A 17,819-nucleotide genomic window follows, 5' to 3' on the forward strand; every position below is an offset into this window, starting at 1 on the left:
TGTTATTAAGTTTCATTCCATTTAAAGATAATAGTTTGCATGATATTTTAATTTAATTCCAGTTTCTGCGAACTTTTAAACATACAGTGCGCAAAATTAAAGAACTTTTTTTTTAATTTTATTGATCGAATTATCGCAATCAATGATTCAAGGCTCTTACCTTAAACTTGTTTATCAATTTATGCAGATGTTTTAAGTTAGGAAATCAAACACTAACGTACTTTTTTGTTGAATAAATGTACTTGCTTACGTACATATTCTGATTTTTAACCTTCAAATTACGGGCGTTGGTTCAGACTGAAAAATATGGTCCCGATATTAAATAAGCCCATGAAACTGAAACAGTAAGACATTATTTGCTTAAAAAACTTACACGCAGCGATTAATGGCTTCTTGTATTCTTTATATGTAACTGCAATGTGTAAAGTTCCTGAAATCTAAACTTTAAAGAGGTAAATAAGGTTTCTTTGACAAGGAATATGGTACGTGCCCCAGCGATTATCAAAACTTATAGGATCTTTAAGACTTCAACTTAATTCTGTTATCAGACCTGAAAATGATTTTCAAATTTATATTAGCAATTTCATAACAAATGGGAGAAAAAACGATGAAGTGATAAGTAATGCGTAAGGATTAGAAGAATAGGGTGCTTGGGTCTTGTGAGTTTATCAAGAGCTGAATCAACCATAGGTTTAACCCTTTATATCACCGTGTTGCATATCTGCAACATACACAAAAAGCCTATGTCTTTGCCCCAACAAATTTTGAAGGACGATTTCGGCGATTGTCGGCCAAAACCAGTGCGCCAAGGCCAAGATGAAATTGGACACTGGTCTAATTAGGCTAACAAAAGAATCAGATGCAAATACCCAAAGTGCAAAGGATTTACACAAACTATTTGTGAGAAATGTGGTGTAGGACTTTGTTGCAACAAAAGTAACAACTGTTTTAAAAATTCATCTTTCAATCTTAGTGCCATTTTTCACAATGTTGCAGAAATGCAACAAGCACTTTTTTGTCATTTTGCATCATGTTGCAGAAATGGAACAATAAATTTTTTTCCAATATTTTTTATATTTTATGTTGTAAAATTTTTTTACTATTTTTTACATACTTAGAATGATGTATTCTAATGTATCAGTAATTTTTATTAAAATCAGAGATGTTGAGATGTAAAGGGTTAAATCCACGGTTAGCAGTTTAAGAGCAGAGAAAGTACGAAGTTAAAAGAAATTAGTGCGTCGATGACAAGAGCGTGAATTGCAGAAATTTTCTAACAATTAGGATTATTAGAATTAACATAAAGGGGCAAAAGAACAGAATGTTTACAATAAGCAGAGGAAGGAAACTGTGTATTTAGTTATATGAACATTTGAAAAAGTTAATTTCAGGCTCTAAAATAAATTGAATGTTTGAATTAACCGAGTTAATAGAAAGTAACTCTTGAAAACCTGTATCACAGTCTACTAAGACAAGTGTTGTTCACACATCTTTTCCATCATGAGAATTTGAACCAGTGCTCGAAAAAACTCAGAAATTTCACCCGTCCCCGAGGACGGCTTGTCCAACAATGTATCCTTCCTCCTTTGAAACTAACCCGTCGCTTCTAAATAAATAAAAATATAATTTTCTCTTGTTTATTACAAACATTTATATAAGTTGCACAATAAATTAGTAGTTACTAAGATTACAAATACAAGGATTACATTATACAGTAATAAAAGAAGTACTAGGTTACTAATAGTAAAACCTAGCATTTCTTTTATGAAATAATTTAATTAACAAAGGTCAAATTATCTGTCAATTTATCCGATGGTACTGCGTTTTTTAAATGAATCAAATATGACGTTTTCCAGTTCCACAATCAAGCCAATGATTTACAGAGGTTTCAGGCACAGAAATCTGAAAGCGGTTTTCCATTTAGGTAGGTGTTCATAATTGCGGTTAACGCTTCTTGTTTAAGACCAGTACGTATTGTTTTTTTTTTCTTTCTTTTTTTTGTAAGTTCATTGCTGAAAGCCCCTTTCAACCGCTGCAGTACTCCTAGAAAGAGGAAACATCAATTCCACCATCCGCAGTATGTTGCTGTATTTCGAGATTAGAGGGTCATTTTGGAAGTGATGTGCGCAGACGTTGGATTCTAGAAATTTGCTGTCCGCGTGGAATTTTTGACCGCCGAAGTTGGTTTGGTTTTTCGAGACCTGATTTGAGCAATTTAAAAACTTTTTATTCAAAATAATGCATGAATATGTTAAAGAGAATGTGAGAGGGGGATTTCCCATGGAAGTCACTTAAGATCGCTGTGACCTCCTAAAGATTTTCATTAATAGGCAAATTTTGTCTGACTACTCGGGAGATTTACGAAAATCAGATTTGTAGTACTGTCGCCAAGAAAAGTTAATTTTTTGCAGTTTTGTACTCTTATAGCTGAAATAAATAGGCTGACTTGTTTTTAATTTCAAATTAGTTTCAGAATAATAAAATTTTGAAAATTTCAGTGTTTTCTATACAATTCTGAAAGAGGAAAAAAAATGGGCATTTCTTACGTCGCTAAGACACAACGAGCGTGTCAAAAAATTTGATTTTTCTATTTTTATATGGTGTATAGTTTGAAAATAGGTCTGTCAGAAAATTAAAAGTGATATCTTTGCAGTGAATTCATTTTGTTCCATTCATCCAAGGATTCGTGATTTTTTTTTATTAAGAAGGATAATGAAGATTAAAACCGTTAAATACGTAATATTGTGATAGAAAAAATTAACATGTCATAAAATTTATAGCAAAGTAATTTCATTTTTATTAAAGCAAATGAATTACACCTGTAATGAAAAATGTTGGACATTTGGTGTAGATTAAAGCAATTAAAGTAGATGGAATTTTGTTGTTTATGGGAAAAATAAAAAAATTTATGGATTGAAGCAGGTGTTGAAAACGGGATCATAATCACTTTAAGACTTTTATATCGTTGCTGGCCTCTGGGTTCAAAACAAAAAAAGAGCATTGTTATCCAAATGACATTTCAAGTAAAAACATACATTTTCTATAATATAAAATACGGACAAGCCATGGGAGATAACTTCTCCAAGATTTGCCTAACCAAACGCCAAAGCCAAATCAAAAATGAGTGTTTAATCAACGCTTTGTAGTGTGTTGTTGTTTCTAATGCCACTTGCCAATACCAGCAGGCTTGCTTGGTGAAACCAAGCATGTTTAAGGCAGATAGTGTGTGTCTTATTTTTCAGTGGTGTCGTCTGTGGCCAAGAACAAGACTTCAACGGCACACACACACAAGTCACAGTCCGTTTATTGAGTTGGACCTATTCATACATATATTCATTCCCCCACAGATCATAAATTCGACCGAAACCAGAAAACCATCAATTTCTAATTCAGTACAGGTATGATTTGTTATTGTAGCATGGTGGACTTTGTGACCAGACTGATTTTACCTGCACCAGTCACTATTTACTGCAATGGAGCTTTCGCCTAGCAGGGATCGAACTCGTGACCTCTTGGGTATGGGCCCAGCACCACGCTTCGTAGTACAGGTGAGATACAATATAGGCGCGTTATTGAAAGAAGACAGTGCCATAAGAAAAGCCAACTCAACAAGCTTTACTATATCTCATGTTAATAATTAAATAATTTGGCTGATGATTTAGGGCCGAAAATTTCTCTAAACATCAACACACGTGTAAACCTAATAACATGTGTGTTGGTGTTTAATGTGGTTGAAGAAAGAAAGGTTAAAAATAGATTTTGATGTTCAGTTGTCGCGACATCGAAAGATAATTAGTTATTCACTTGCATACGCATTGAAATAAAGGTTTAGCCATTTAATTTATTAGACTCATTTCATTTATTTCACTAAATTTTTTAGTTTTTCCCGGAACGCTGGACAACTTAGGATATTGTTGCATTAGAGCTACAATGATAAGCTTTTGGCGATTTCGGATTCACCCTAAGTAATGGTGCGAAGACCCCGGGCTCATGTTCTGTTCGGTGGTAATATTCACCGGCTTTTCAGAAAGGCACCTCGACGCAGGCTGTGGAAGCTGAAGACTTTTCCCAACACACTGTGAAATCAGAGAGAAGTAAGAAATACATACGATGGTAACCAAATCCACTGTAGTCAGACAGTGCCCTTTTTTTACTTAATAATTTATTTTTGCAAATTCATGTACAGACTTGTGTTCAAGTTTCTTCATCAAGTTGGGGAACAGCACAAATTGGAGCAGGGCGGCACAAAGACACGTGCAGGGTTACAGTAGGATTCTAACCGACTATTTCTACACTACCAAATGCTTGACGGAATGACAATATCTTTCGGCTAACGAGGACCTAACGCTTTATTTATTGTTACACATAGTTATGCATACTGCAGTGGACTGGGGCCTCCCTGGCCAAGCGGTATCGCCGGTCCAAACGCCGTGTTAAGCGTGGAGGTAGCGGGTTCGAATCCCGCCGTAAGCCTGGATGTATTCTTTGTGATGTCTTTCTCTGAATTGTTCTATCTGTATTTTCTACTTGACAATGACTTATAAGCCTATATTGAGCACACAAGTCAGCAAATATATGTAATTTCAATAAAATAAATAAATAAATGCAGTGGACTGATCATCCAGCGTAGCGAATTGATCGTCCACGATTTTCAGATCCCCAAAGTCAAGCATCATTGGCAGTGACCATTGTGCTCGTGGGTAACTATTTTGATTGGAGCGGGGCTGTGCGGTATCAATCATCGTTAAACTGTTCTACCGTAAAGTCTTCAATTGCAGCGCAGGTCGTTGGATTAAAAACAAAGAGAGCCATCCCCTCAGCAGAGGATCAAAAAACCGTCACAGTTTCACAGACCGCCGCCAATATCCTACTGCTCCTGTGCGATGTAAATAAACTACACATACATACATATTCAGACTTGTGAGGTCATTACAAATACGGTTTAAGCCCTTCAAAGTTGAATCGTAGTAGTAGTTGTTTATTTACGTTACGCTAAAGCAGCACAATGAGCTATTGGTGACGGTTTGGGAAACATTCCAGAAGATGATCCGAAAGCATGCCATCAACATTTTGATCCTCTGTAGAAGGGATGGTTGGAATACCCCCGCTTTGGTAATCCAACGACCTACGCGCGAAGTTAAGCACTTTACAGTAGAACAGTTTATCAAGGAACAATGCCACACATCATCGTCCTTTGTAGTCTGATCGATGTGGTCACCCATCCCTTTCAAGTTAAAGAAGAGATAACACAAATTTTATAAGGCTAGCATAAAGATGCATCCAGGGTTACGATCGATATGAACCTGCTACCTTCACTATGCTAAGCATTTGGTAGGAAGGGGAGACCACTTGGCAAAGATGGCATGACTTTATGCAATGAAAGCAACTAGTGAATGGAAGATATTGTTTATTGGAAGCTTCTTTAATGTATTTCATTACTTATGTAATCACTTTCAGTGCAGGCCAGACATCGCGCGTAATGGATAATGCATTTGTATCCGACTTCAGACCACTTTTAATGTAATTCAGCCTTTAACTGGTCTTAACTTCAACTAAACCCGGTTAATAGTAGTGCTTCTTAAATATTTTTACTGACTTTAAGATAGAAAACTCCTGCGGCGTGGGAGTTTGACAGTTTCTGTTCTCTGATTTGTTCTGACTGGATTACAGGTTTGTTACTGTTTTTTTTTTTAATTTATGCACTATTTAAAGTAATAAAAAACGCATTAGATTTGTATTATCATGAAACATTACGAAAGTTAATGGAAATCTGCTTTCAAATTACGTTTTAATATGTTTTACAAAGCTATTTTATTATGATTTGAGTTTTTCTTCAGTTTAAATAGAAGTAATTCACATGTTTCCATTCTTTAATGCACTAGTACATTGCAATTCGAAAATATTTTTAGAGGAGTCTTAATTAGATTGAAAAATCAAACTACATTTTATTGCTATTGAAAAACAATGAAAGCACAGAATAGAATACTTCAGTGCTCTAATTTTATAAAAATAATTAATTAAAGTTCTTGTTATTCGATAAGGTGAGTTTTTGACACAAAAGTTGAGTAAATTTAATGCAGATATTTTTTATATAGAATTTTACAGTCTAGATTCTTACAATGTGTGGTTTTTTCTTATAACAACATTTATGCCAGACATTTTTATAAAGATTCTGAAAATATATCTTAAAGTAAATCATTACAGAACAAACTCTAAGAAATCAAACAACTGAATTTATAATATTCACTCAAAATTTACTATATATTCGTAGTTTTTTACATGAGTTGGAGAAATCTCGATTAAGTCCAATTTCTGAAAAACACGTTTTAACAAACTCCACTATTCCGATTTAGCTTGATATTATCGAAGATATTCTGTGAGGTTCCTGTCTTGAGCGATATTGTTAACGATATTCTATGTCTCCTTGTCTTGGCCTTCTGCGATCATTTTAGTAATTTCAAGATGTTCAACATACTTTTTATTGACGAAAAAACGTGATTCTGTTTCTCCTTATCTTAACCGTCAACGATCATTTAGTAATTTGGCATCGTTTAACAATAATACTACTTTCAGTAATATAGTGTATAGTTTAATTGTGACATAGTTTAATAATTTAACGATAATACTACTTGTTATTCTGTTTGTCTGTCTCGACCATTTGCGATCATAACGTTCTTGTCTTGACCGATATTGTTGACGATATTCTGTGTGTCCTTGTCTGGACCATCAACGATCATTTCTTTAGTAATTTCGCGATGTTTCAACGATAATACTTTTTACTGACTAAAAAATGTAGTTCTGTTTCTCCTTATCTTAACTGTGAACTATCATTTAGTAATTTGGCACAGTTTAACAATAATACTACTTTTAATAATATAGTGTATATTTTAATTGTAATATAGTATTATAGTTTAATAATTTAACAATAATACTACTTTTTATAGAGTAAGATGTTATTCTGTTTGTCTCGACCATTTATGATCATTTCTTTGATAATTTTACAAGTTTTAACGATAATACTCTTCTTCTTTTTTTTTTTACTGAGTAAGAAAATATTGTCATTTTTGCCTCAATCATCTTCAATCACTTATTTTAATAATTTTACAAAGTTTAACTATAATACTTTCTTTTAGAATAAGAAAATGTTGTTTTATTTCCTTGTCATCGGTTCCTTATTACAAGTGATGAGCGTACAATGCATCAACGGCGATGAAGTAATTGGTAAGCTTTATAGTTTAATCATTATAAGCTAGCATTTTTGTCTTTAAATACAGGACTTCGAATTTCTTGTTGTATTTTAATAACAATCGTTCAATTACTTGAAAAAATTTATAATAATTATCAGCTTAAATTCAATCGTAAATAAATATTAATTGCAATATTAATTGCAATAAATATTAATTGCACTGTCTAAGTAAATTCATTGGCAAGGTGTAAATTGTTAAATTCTGCGCATCGCTAAAGCATTTTGTCATTGAGATAAAATTTTCATTCTTATTTTTTTTTTTGAAGTATTAGTCTAATTATCATTAAATTAATTTAATTTATTATGATTTAATTTCATGATATCTAATTTTAAATTTATTTTGTTGAATTTTCAGAAGCCTCATCTTTTGTACCAAACCGAATTTACACTTTTAATTTACTCTCCAATTTTTTAAATCTTTGAGCTATTGAGTACTAGAACAATGTTTATAAATTTTGAGAACTTAATATCTTATTTTTTAGAACACTGCCGAGCCTTTTAGTTAAGCAAATTTAGCAGATCCCTAATGATTCACACCCTCTGCAGAGGATCAAAATTGTGATGGCATGTCTTCGGATCATCCTTAGGGATGTTTCCCAGACAGTCGCCAACAGCCCATTGTGCAGCTCTAGTGCGACGTAAATGAACTACAACAACAACAACTACACCCGTTGCACGTACATCGTAATATAACTAATATATTCTATTTTTAATGTTATAACGAATCTCATTATGAATATTATTCATATGTCTTACAGGACATAAATCCGTAAAGCTTCATTTGTAGTCCTAGGCGTAGCATAAGCACAGTTTTTATTTTTAAAAAACAGTATTTTACATATTATACTATTACAAAACAGTATTGTACTTAAAATAGTATAACAGTATTATACTAGAAGTTTTTTGCATAGATTTACGTATAAATGCGCCTACATATAAAAAATAAATATGCATCTATGCATAACACTTAAAAATACAAATAGTTTTCTAAAAATAAAGTGTGCCCCTTCATGTTACGCCTATGTTCGTAGTGATTACTTACAAAATGGCGAAAATTTTCCAATATTAAAGCTTCCTTGTTTTTTCTTTTTGACAAACTTTATTTCCTGTAGGTAAATTGCTAGTGAATAAAATAAAACTAATTTGAAGACATAAACTATTGTAGTAAATTCAATATCTGAACACGAATGTTTGACCAGATTTCTTAAGGTTTTAAGCCATATATAAGTACTAGTAACTTCCAGTATAATATAGATACCTTACTTTTCTAGTAGAATTTAAGTCAATTTATTTCCATTAAAATTAAGTTGATATTCTTTGTTTAGTATTCATTTAATGTAAGATTACGCAATTTTGTTTTACTCTTACTAAAAAAAAAAAGGAAATTTAATACTACACATACAAATATACTGGGAGTTAGTTCTGGAAATGCATTGAGGAAAAAAATCATGCCTTTTATTAAATGCTCATTTTATTTTGCTATTTCCTTGTTTTGGTTATTCAATTCCAGTATATTAATCACTGTTTAAATTTCTAAAAAAATGTTTACATGTTAAGAAACATATTATGCTGTTCCTTAGATTCTACATTTAATGAGTTTGAGTTATAATATACTTTAATTTTATAACTCAACCAATGTTTATAAATAATAAGTCAATTAAATAAAAAATATAATTTTTGTTTAAATATTTTTTAAAAAAATTGAAAAAGAAAATTGAGAAGAGCTACCTATAATAAGTCAGTATCAAGGCTTCTACTAGTCTTACACTTTTAAACAGTTTGAATTTCTTGTTCATAAATTTCCAACCAAACTTCCTCTAATAACTTTTTGAACTAATCTTTCCGCAAAACCTGCCGCTTCATAATGTTTTTAATCACATTATCGAATTTAGAGCCATTTCGATTAACATATCATCTTACAGATTCCTCTGATTAAGTTTAGTTTAATTCGAATGTCAATACACAGGATCTGCTTGTAGAGGTTGTCAGTAACTTTTAAAAAAATAATAATTTATTAATCGAATCATCACAACGTATTGTAAGATTTCAAAATAGGCTCCTGTTGCCGCGATGCATAGTTTAAAGAGAAATTTCCGAAAATCGAAAGAGCCACGTTTTTTTTATAATGTCCTAAAAATTCTTGCAAAAGCCTGCTTCTTTGATTTATCAATTGTCTTGGAGCTATCTTTTGGTGACAAGTTTTCGAAAGCGAAAACAACGTGGAATGGCAAGATTCGTTGGTTTAAGTTAAGAATCGGGGACCCTTCTGATATTTAGCAATGTGAAAACATGCCTATGTATATACAAATGAAAATAAAGAGCAAATCACACAATGGTAAACAGGAATTGTGGTAACCCGAAGCTGGCTTCATTAAAAGCAAGAGACAGCCAGAAAAGAATATCGTGGTTACTAGAAACTGAGTTTCAACAAAATTTTACAATTGAAATTTCTTGCCAAACCAAGCAGCCCTTTATTTTACACTTTAAGACTAGTTTGTCAAGGTTAAGTTTCCAAAAAACACTGGTTCTGTCGATCGCACAAATCATATTTTTCCGGTGGTGGGTCGTCAATGGCTTTCAAAAAAAAAGCTTTTGTTATTAATATACTTGGTATTCCTATAAATAGCCATCATTTAAAAGACGTCTCTTTAAAAATTTCCAATACGTATACAAAACTTGATGGTAATGCCTCCAGCGCTGCTTGGTGGCTCGCAGGGAACAAAAACTATAAATTCAATGCAATGCATGTATAGCAAACGGCCAAGCTCCACCAATCTAAGAATGTAGTTACTGAGTATTAATGGTGATATTGCATTTCGAACAAACCGTATTTCTTCATTTTGTATTTCATAAAACGTAATACTCTCTGTTTCGAAGAATAGAGTGAGTAAGAATGTATCTCTTATAAAGATTATTCGAAATCTTACTGTTGAGAATTATCGTCTGCTTAATTTTTAACTTTAATCTAGTTCACAAAATTAAGTTGCTATAGTAACGGTTTGTTTTGCTTTTTTGTGCTTATTCGTTCTTTTTTGTGGAGAAGAAATAAAATTACTTTGAGTTTATTTTTGAGCATTAATATATTTTTATTTACGCCATTTTATATCTGAGTGTTTCGAAATTTATTGATGAAGCTAGTATTTTATATTTTTGTAAACAGAACTGTAAAATAAATAATTTTGTGTGTTGTAAGGTGTTTTTGGAATAATCAAGAGCACTGACATGATTAACTAATTCTGATTCTAAGTGCAAAACTACCTACTGGGAAAATTGAAACAAACTTAATTTAAAAAGAGTTAACATAATTCAAAACATTAAAAACCCATGAGATGGTAAAATGTTCCTTCATATATGCACTTGGTCGTTATAATAAGTTATTTGTCAATTTATAATAAAAATTAAGATTCCTCATATTGTAATCAGACTGCATTTTACTGGCCAGAAAGTTGCATGGTAGGATTCAGTTTCCATCAGACGTCATTAGTGTAACTTTAATAAGTCATTAAAGGATTAAATTATTTTTGTATCCCTAATTTAAAACCATTTACCTGTAATGCTTTTCATACTCTTCTCTGCTACTAAGTTTTTTGATTAGTTTCTAAATTTAGAGTTAAAAAAATCGAAAGAAAAGTTTTTTTTATTTATTATTATAACGTGATTCTATGATTCTATCTAATTACGGTATATTTCAGGATAATCTTACAAAAATCGGTTTATAAACATGTAAACCGTTTTACAATTATATTTTGGTGCAAATTAATATATTATAAATTAGAGATTCTTTAAATGATTAAAAACTTAATGATAAGCATCAAGCCCAACAACTTTACATCAATTTACCCTGTTCAAAAACTTTTTTTAATGTTATATACAATTTTTAGTTTGCTCTCATATTTTTTTATATATGTAAAAGCTTTCTTAGAAACAATACTTTAAATCGCGTTCGAAAAAATTCATGAAAATTTAAATTTATTTGAGGATATTTAAAAAATTAAAGCTTTTGAGATATACTGTAAAACAACAAATTTAAAGAATCCAGAACATAATCTGTATTAGATTCAATAACGATAGCAGTTTTGTTACACGGATCCAGCTCCACAATGGATTTTACTTCCTCATCCGCTGAGACCCACAAAAATAGTCTTCACCAAACTAGGACAAATTTAAATTTTCACACTTTGTAAAAAAATTTGCAATAAAATAGAAATTTTTATGTGTTTTTTTTCAACGGTCGACTTATACGTCAGACATAACAAAAATTTGCTGTCTCGTAATCACAAATAGGAGTAGATTTATGCATTCGAATATATTATTAGTGAAAAAAACATAGCAAAAAATACTTAAAATGGCAATAAATTTCTTACAATTAAAGAACTAGTTCATAAATAAATATGATCCTTTCAGCATGTAATATTTCAGATCCATTTCCTTGGCATTTCTGTGGGTTTCAACGTCTACGACATATTTTTTAAAAGTTAGACTGCTAACAATTCACGAATATAATTATCCAATGTTAAACTTTCCTACTCCATAGTACATCCTATACAGTGAGCAAAAAAAACTCTGAATAACTTTTGATCTAATGATCGGATCTTCATGTTCTAGGACTCAGTCTTTTAATGGCTCGAGAAGATGACCTCAAATATGCAAAGTAATATGTACAGACGATATTTAAGTTCGAAATCAGACGCAAAAACGCACTTTGTCTGAATAAACATACCTTTTTTTCGACGGATTTGGATTTTTGACCGTCAAATGATTTTGACTTTTCGCAAAATATTTTAACAAGTGCTAGGCAAAAACTAAAGTTTTTCGAATTTTTGGTAATTTTGACAACATTTTAAGGACTTCACAAGAGTTTGTGGTCGAAGGGGTATTTCATATAAACTTTTGAATTATATTCATGTAGTGGCACGGAAAATAATTTTTTATCAAATTTGCAAAGCAATTAAAAATAGCTCGAAGTTAACACGCCTACTAAGAGCTCTAAAGTTCTTATTCGGACTCTAACATTTGATATAATTTCTCTGCCATATTCAAGAATCATGCATTTGAATTGGCCTAATGGGTGAAAAATTAACTGTTAAATCTGCATGTACCTGCTACCAGACAAATGTAAACAGATTTAGCAATTTGAGTAAATAAGGTTTGTGTTGACAGTGAGAAATAATTTGTCCAGAACCATTCAATGGGTAATATTTGTATATCCCTAGCTTTCATTTGAAGATTAAATAAGACAAGTTTTTTGAGTAACTGACTGTTTATTACTTGCATCGTTCTTCCACTCCAGAAACACTGAGATTTCCACATGGATCCTTCATCCACTATGATCTTCATATTTAAGACTTCGCAAAATAAATAAATGTTGTAAGGACTACTACAAAAACCTTCCGATAAACCTCAATGCCTACAACAATATATCATACCTGCCAACCCTTCCGGATTTTCCGGAAGATTTTATTTTCATATTTAAAGTGGTAGCAATACTCAGGTTATTCCAATCAACTTTTCGAATTATAATGATAATTATAGATGAGTCTGACCACCACTACATATAAATAATTACAATAAATATATGAAAGCATAATAAACTTTACGCAAGCGAATTTCAACTGGATCAAAATATAAATATATTTTTGAGTCAGATTGTTTTTCGTTTATTGTTTTACAGCCACTCTAAGAATCCATTCTCGGAAGGAGTGGAAGTTGGCAGGTATGATATATTTCATACACATCATCCACTCAAACCTTCAATAACTACAACAATATATTTCATGCACATCATCCACTCAAACCTTCAATCATGAGAGAGCTTTCTACTGTACATCGAAAATAGGAAAATAAAATAAAAAGTGTGAGAATCCTTATAACGTTAGTAAATTTGCATTCTTAAATTTATATTAGTGCAAAGTGGGCAAAATGTAAAACGGACCAAAGTTGTTATAATTTGATCTAATGAAATGATTTTCACGTTCTTGGGCTCAGTATTAGGATTCAAAGGGATGACCTCAAATATGCTAATATTCATAAGAGTAGACGATATTTTAGGTTACAAAATCGAACATAAAAATATACTTTCTCTCAATAAACAGACCTTTTTTCGACGGATCTAGCTCCCAAAATATAGATGGGGGGGGGGGGTGAGCCACAATCTGCGAAATACGGTCACTAATTTCTCAGGAGGGTTCAATGTTTGATTTCCTTAATTTTAATTTTAGTTTTTGCGTATTTCACCATGTTTCTATCACTTTTTAAACTAATTGGAAAAATTTTGCATTCTATTATAAAATTTGTTTAGTAAATGATAAAGCTGTGTAAAATATAACTTCCCGTGAATATTTTTTTTAAATTTTATTTAATAATTGTCAAAAAAAACTTCTGAAGTATAAAGTATACAACTTTTTACATCATTTTAAAGAATACATATTTAAATGGCAAAATTCAAAAGAAATGGGTCAAATAGTTTCTGAGAAGTCGAATTTTTAAGAAATCATATCTTAAATAGTCTTGTTCGTTTGGAAGGTATATAGCTGAATATAGTTGTATATAGCTGAAAAATTCTAAAATTTATATAAAATAAAATTCTGATTTTGAATGTTATCTAATATTTTTAACCACTTCTGCTAATTTTCCTATGCTTACCTGGCGTTACATTACATACATAAGCTTAAACAATATTTCTAGATAAAACAAATCATAGTAAATCAAAAATTACTAAATTTTTTTCAGATGGCGCAGAGAAGGAAGACATTGATGACGTGGTTGATTGGTCAAACAACGAACTCGAAAATGTTCCTCAAAAAGATTCTGACTTTTCAGAAAGAACTTGGTTTGAGAAGGAACGAGCTAAATTAGAATTAATAATATCAAAGTACCAAGAAGAATCAAGTATACCAAAAAAATTTCCTGACCTTCAAAATTTCTTTCTGGAAGTCAAAACAAATACGAATATACCCGTAGAAAATGGTGCGATTGATGTTCTGAATTTTCTAAATGAAATCAAATCTAACGAGGTCGCACCTGCAAATACTCTTACAATTGATATTCAGAAGTTACTTAATGAAATCGAATCTAATGCGGATATACCTGAAGAAATGGGAACATTTAATATCCAGGATCTCCTAAATGAAATGGAATCTAATACTGATATACCTAAAGAAATGGGAATATTTAATATCCAGGATCTCCTAAATGAAATAAAATCTAATACGGATATACCTGAAGAAATAGGAACATTTAATATCCAGGATATTCTAAATGAAATCGAAGCTAATACGGATATACCTAAAGAAACGGAAACATATGACATTCACAATCTTCAATATGAAATCGATTATAATACAAATATACCTAAAGAAACTGAAACAATTGATATCCAGTATATTCAATATGAAATCGAATCTGATCTAAACGGACATCACAGTTCAATCTATACAATTCGAAAAACTGCTGGCTTTATTGGTATCATAATAACTGTTATGCTTGCTCCTTTTATCATTTATAATAAATTTAAAGCACGAAAGGATTTAAAATTAAGATTATTTGTTATTTCAAGAAAATCTGAGGATAAGAAGCCATTATCAAGCGTATAATATTCTATATAAGCAGTTTCCCTAGTTACGATTTTTTGCATTTTGAAATTTTTGCAATGTTCTGAATTTCAAATTAAAGTTTTTATTTCCATTGAAAGATATTTCTGTAATTATTTTATTTAGTACTGGTTTCTGCAAACTCAAAATAAAAAAGATGATATAAAAATAACTTTTGATCTTTTTCCGAAACTATCCGGAACAAAAATGCAGTCTTAATTGTTTACTTAAATATTCTTATCAATTTGTGCAGATATTGTAACTTACGAAATCAGACCCAGAAACGTACTATTTCTGAATAGATATATCTTTTTTTGACATATTTGAATTTTTTACTTTAAAATATGAGGGAAAGCAACTATCTAAGAAACATGGTCTGCAGCGTGTCTACCACAACAATTATTCAATTCCAATTCACAAGCATATAAGACATGTTAATAAGATTCTATATTGGAGAATCTTTTTTATAAATGAAAATTGGCATTGTCGATAATCCTCTTCCCACATTGGTGACCCAGACGTGAGTTAAACTATCCTACCTCGAAAGACATGCCTACTTCAATTTGAATATGCCTACTTTGATAGATGGTTCACAATGAATAGTTGACTTGCAATTTGTGACTCCCAATATTGTCCACCTCTTCGTGCTGTTGCTACTCAGTCTCGATCACCCACAATGTCTGCCTCTAAACACTCGACTGCTAATGGCAACTCAGAAACAACCACGACCCTGAATTTAATATAACTCTCACAATCAGCACTCAACGCCCGGTGATCATAATACTGCTCTCCCGGTTTCTTACAAAACAGCAATGATTAAACTTGTGGTATCCGCTCATCATCGTATAACAGATTAAGATCTGGTAGAAGAGTACTGTAGCTTATCTACCACTACAGTTATTCAATTATAATTCTCTAATATATGACATGTTAACTCGATTCTATGCTGGGATACTATTTTATAGTTGAAGGTTGACATCGTCGAAAATTCTCCCTACTGGTCTGATAGTTTAGTGTTTACACACTGTTTTATTTTTATGCATTCCACCATCTTAGTCTTGTTTTTAAATTCTTAGTCTCAAGAGTTTGATTAATTCCGTTTGGCTTTTGTTATTTAACTACCTAGATTAAAATAATGTAAAAATTAATATACCTCACAATTCAATATTGTTAGTTCATTATTAAAATAAATGATAATTTTTATTCAAGATATCTTTGAAAAATGAATTTGCAATTATGTGTTGATTTGCTTAGAGATCGAGATAGGGGGAAATATGCTGAAAGTGAAATTAACATTAAGGAGTCCAAACTTTAAACCGCTTTTTCAGCCGAATTATATAGAGCATGTTTTTGAGATTATGGCCACTCTCCCTTATTTTGAAATTCAAAAATACAAATCTATCAAAAAAAAGTACGTTTTTCTGTCTTAAAATCTTCACAAATGAATTATCATAATTAAGATTAGTTCTTCGAACCATAAAGATTATAATATAGTACGCGATAATTCAATCATTAGATCAAAAGTTATCTAGGTGTTTCCTTTTTTTGTATAATTTTGAACTCTACCCAAATTTATATACTACAGCATATCACAAAGAATTTTCTGCACTGTCGTAATGTAATGAAGAGTTGAGATGAACTATATTTTCTTTTAGGTTGGACCGTAGTATCATGTAATCAAGTTAAAGGACCAATTTGCACTAATAGTGCAACTTGGCCTCGTATTAACCAGGGCTCAAGAGAATAGAAGGGCTGGTTCACTCCTTTGAAGTAGCTCTCGCCGCGCCGATCCTCCGATTTTCTCAAGTGACGTCACTTTGGCGCAAAGCTCGCACTTTTACTTAAAGAACGCAGCGTTCGGCCTTACTAGCTCTAACTAATATTGGAGCATTTCTTTTTGCGAGATATTCTAAGACATTTGTTATTTTCTATAATGACTTTCCCTCAGCTTTTGCAATGAATTTACAAGAATTTAAAACTATTATCGAAATGCCAGTTTGCGCGATTGCAACTTGAAAAAATTCTGATAGAAAAACAAAGGGGAAAAATATAATTTTCCGCGTGTTCCCTAAAGTAAATGAACAACTATGTAAAAAATGGATTCCGAAATGACACAGTTAATATAAAACAGCAGTACGTTTATTCTGTCATTAAGAACTTTTATAAAAATTCATTATCCGCCTCGTTACTTCAAAAAGAAAGGCAGGTGAAAAAAATTAAAAAATGGATAAAGTCAAAGAAAATTAAAATGTAAATAAAAAGTATAAATAAAATATATAGTATATAGTTGAAATTCTCCTAATTTCATAACATATTTTTAATATAGTTATTCTAAATATTTATGATTTCTTTAAAAATTATATTCTCTTAAATTTAAATATCTATAAATTATATCATCGTAAATTTAAATATCTATAAGCAATTCTTTCTTTATTTATAAAAAATTGGGCACCTGGGCTGCGCAGAAGGCCCATATCCCATACATCATGAAATAGTATAAAAAGTTAAAATAAAAGACAGTTTGAGTTCAGCAGTCTATGGGGTCTATGAACAATTGCAAAATTTCTAATGTCATTATGAACCTAAATTATTATTTTGTTTCAGTAATTAGCGTTTAAGGTTGATGTTTCCTAATGATTAAGTATGAACAAATTGCTATTAACGGCATATTTTAAAATCAGGTATTCTAAATTTAACTCAACTTATTGTTATAAAAGAATATGTAGATAAAAAAAAGTGTCGATATATGCTTTCATTTTTCTTAATAATTAAAGTTAAAACTGAACTTTTTAAAATAAAGTATTTATAGTGTCATTTTCGCCAACTAGTAAAACATTTTTATAAGTTTAAAATGGTATTTTTTTTAATATAATGGCCAAGAAAGTTTTTTTGAACTATGTTTATGAACGGAAATAATGTATTAATTACGTAAAGTTTGAAAGCTAATAACCAAAAAAAGTCTAACTTATTTTTACAAAGAGAAA

The 17,819-nt window shown here is 31.1% G+C and overlaps 1 protein-coding gene across 2 annotated transcripts; it reads left to right on the plus strand.

Moving 5' to 3' along the window:
- The first annotated feature begins 5,434 nt into the window (after positions 1-5,434).
- On the plus strand, positions 5,435-14,935 carry LOC107452912 (uncharacterized). Of its 2 annotated transcripts, none has more exons than XM_016069543.3 (3): positions 5,435-5,670; positions 7,134-7,221; positions 13,976-14,935. In XM_016069543.3, exons 2-3 carry the CDS (start codon positions 7,143-7,145, stop codon positions 14,836-14,838), a joined length of 942 nt encoding a protein of 313 aa, XP_015925029.1. In that variant the 5' UTR covers positions 5,435-5,670; positions 7,134-7,142; the 3' UTR covers positions 14,839-14,935. The 2 variants fall into 2 exon arrangements, with proteins under 2 accessions (XP_015925029.1, XP_015925037.1); XM_016069551.3 differs by lacking the exon at positions 5,435-5,670 and adding an exon at positions 5,866-6,041.
- Positions 14,936-17,819: the final 2,884 nt, after the last annotated feature.

This window comes from Parasteatoda tepidariorum, chromosome 6 (assembly GCF_043381705.1).
Source record: "Parasteatoda tepidariorum isolate YZ-2023 chromosome 6, CAS_Ptep_4.0, whole genome shotgun sequence".
Lineage (NCBI taxonomy): Eukaryota > Metazoa > Arthropoda > Arachnida > Araneae > Theridiidae > Parasteatoda > Parasteatoda tepidariorum.

Coding starts and splice junctions, on each gene's coding strand:
- LOC107452912 (XM_016069543.3), top strand. CDS start 7,143: ATGTTGTTTTATTTCCTTGTCATCGGTTCCTTATTACAAGTGATGAGC. Junction 7,222..13,975: donor CAACGGCGATGAAGTAATTG/GTAAGCTTTATA, acceptor AATTTTTTTCAG/ATGGCGCAGAGAAGGAAGAC.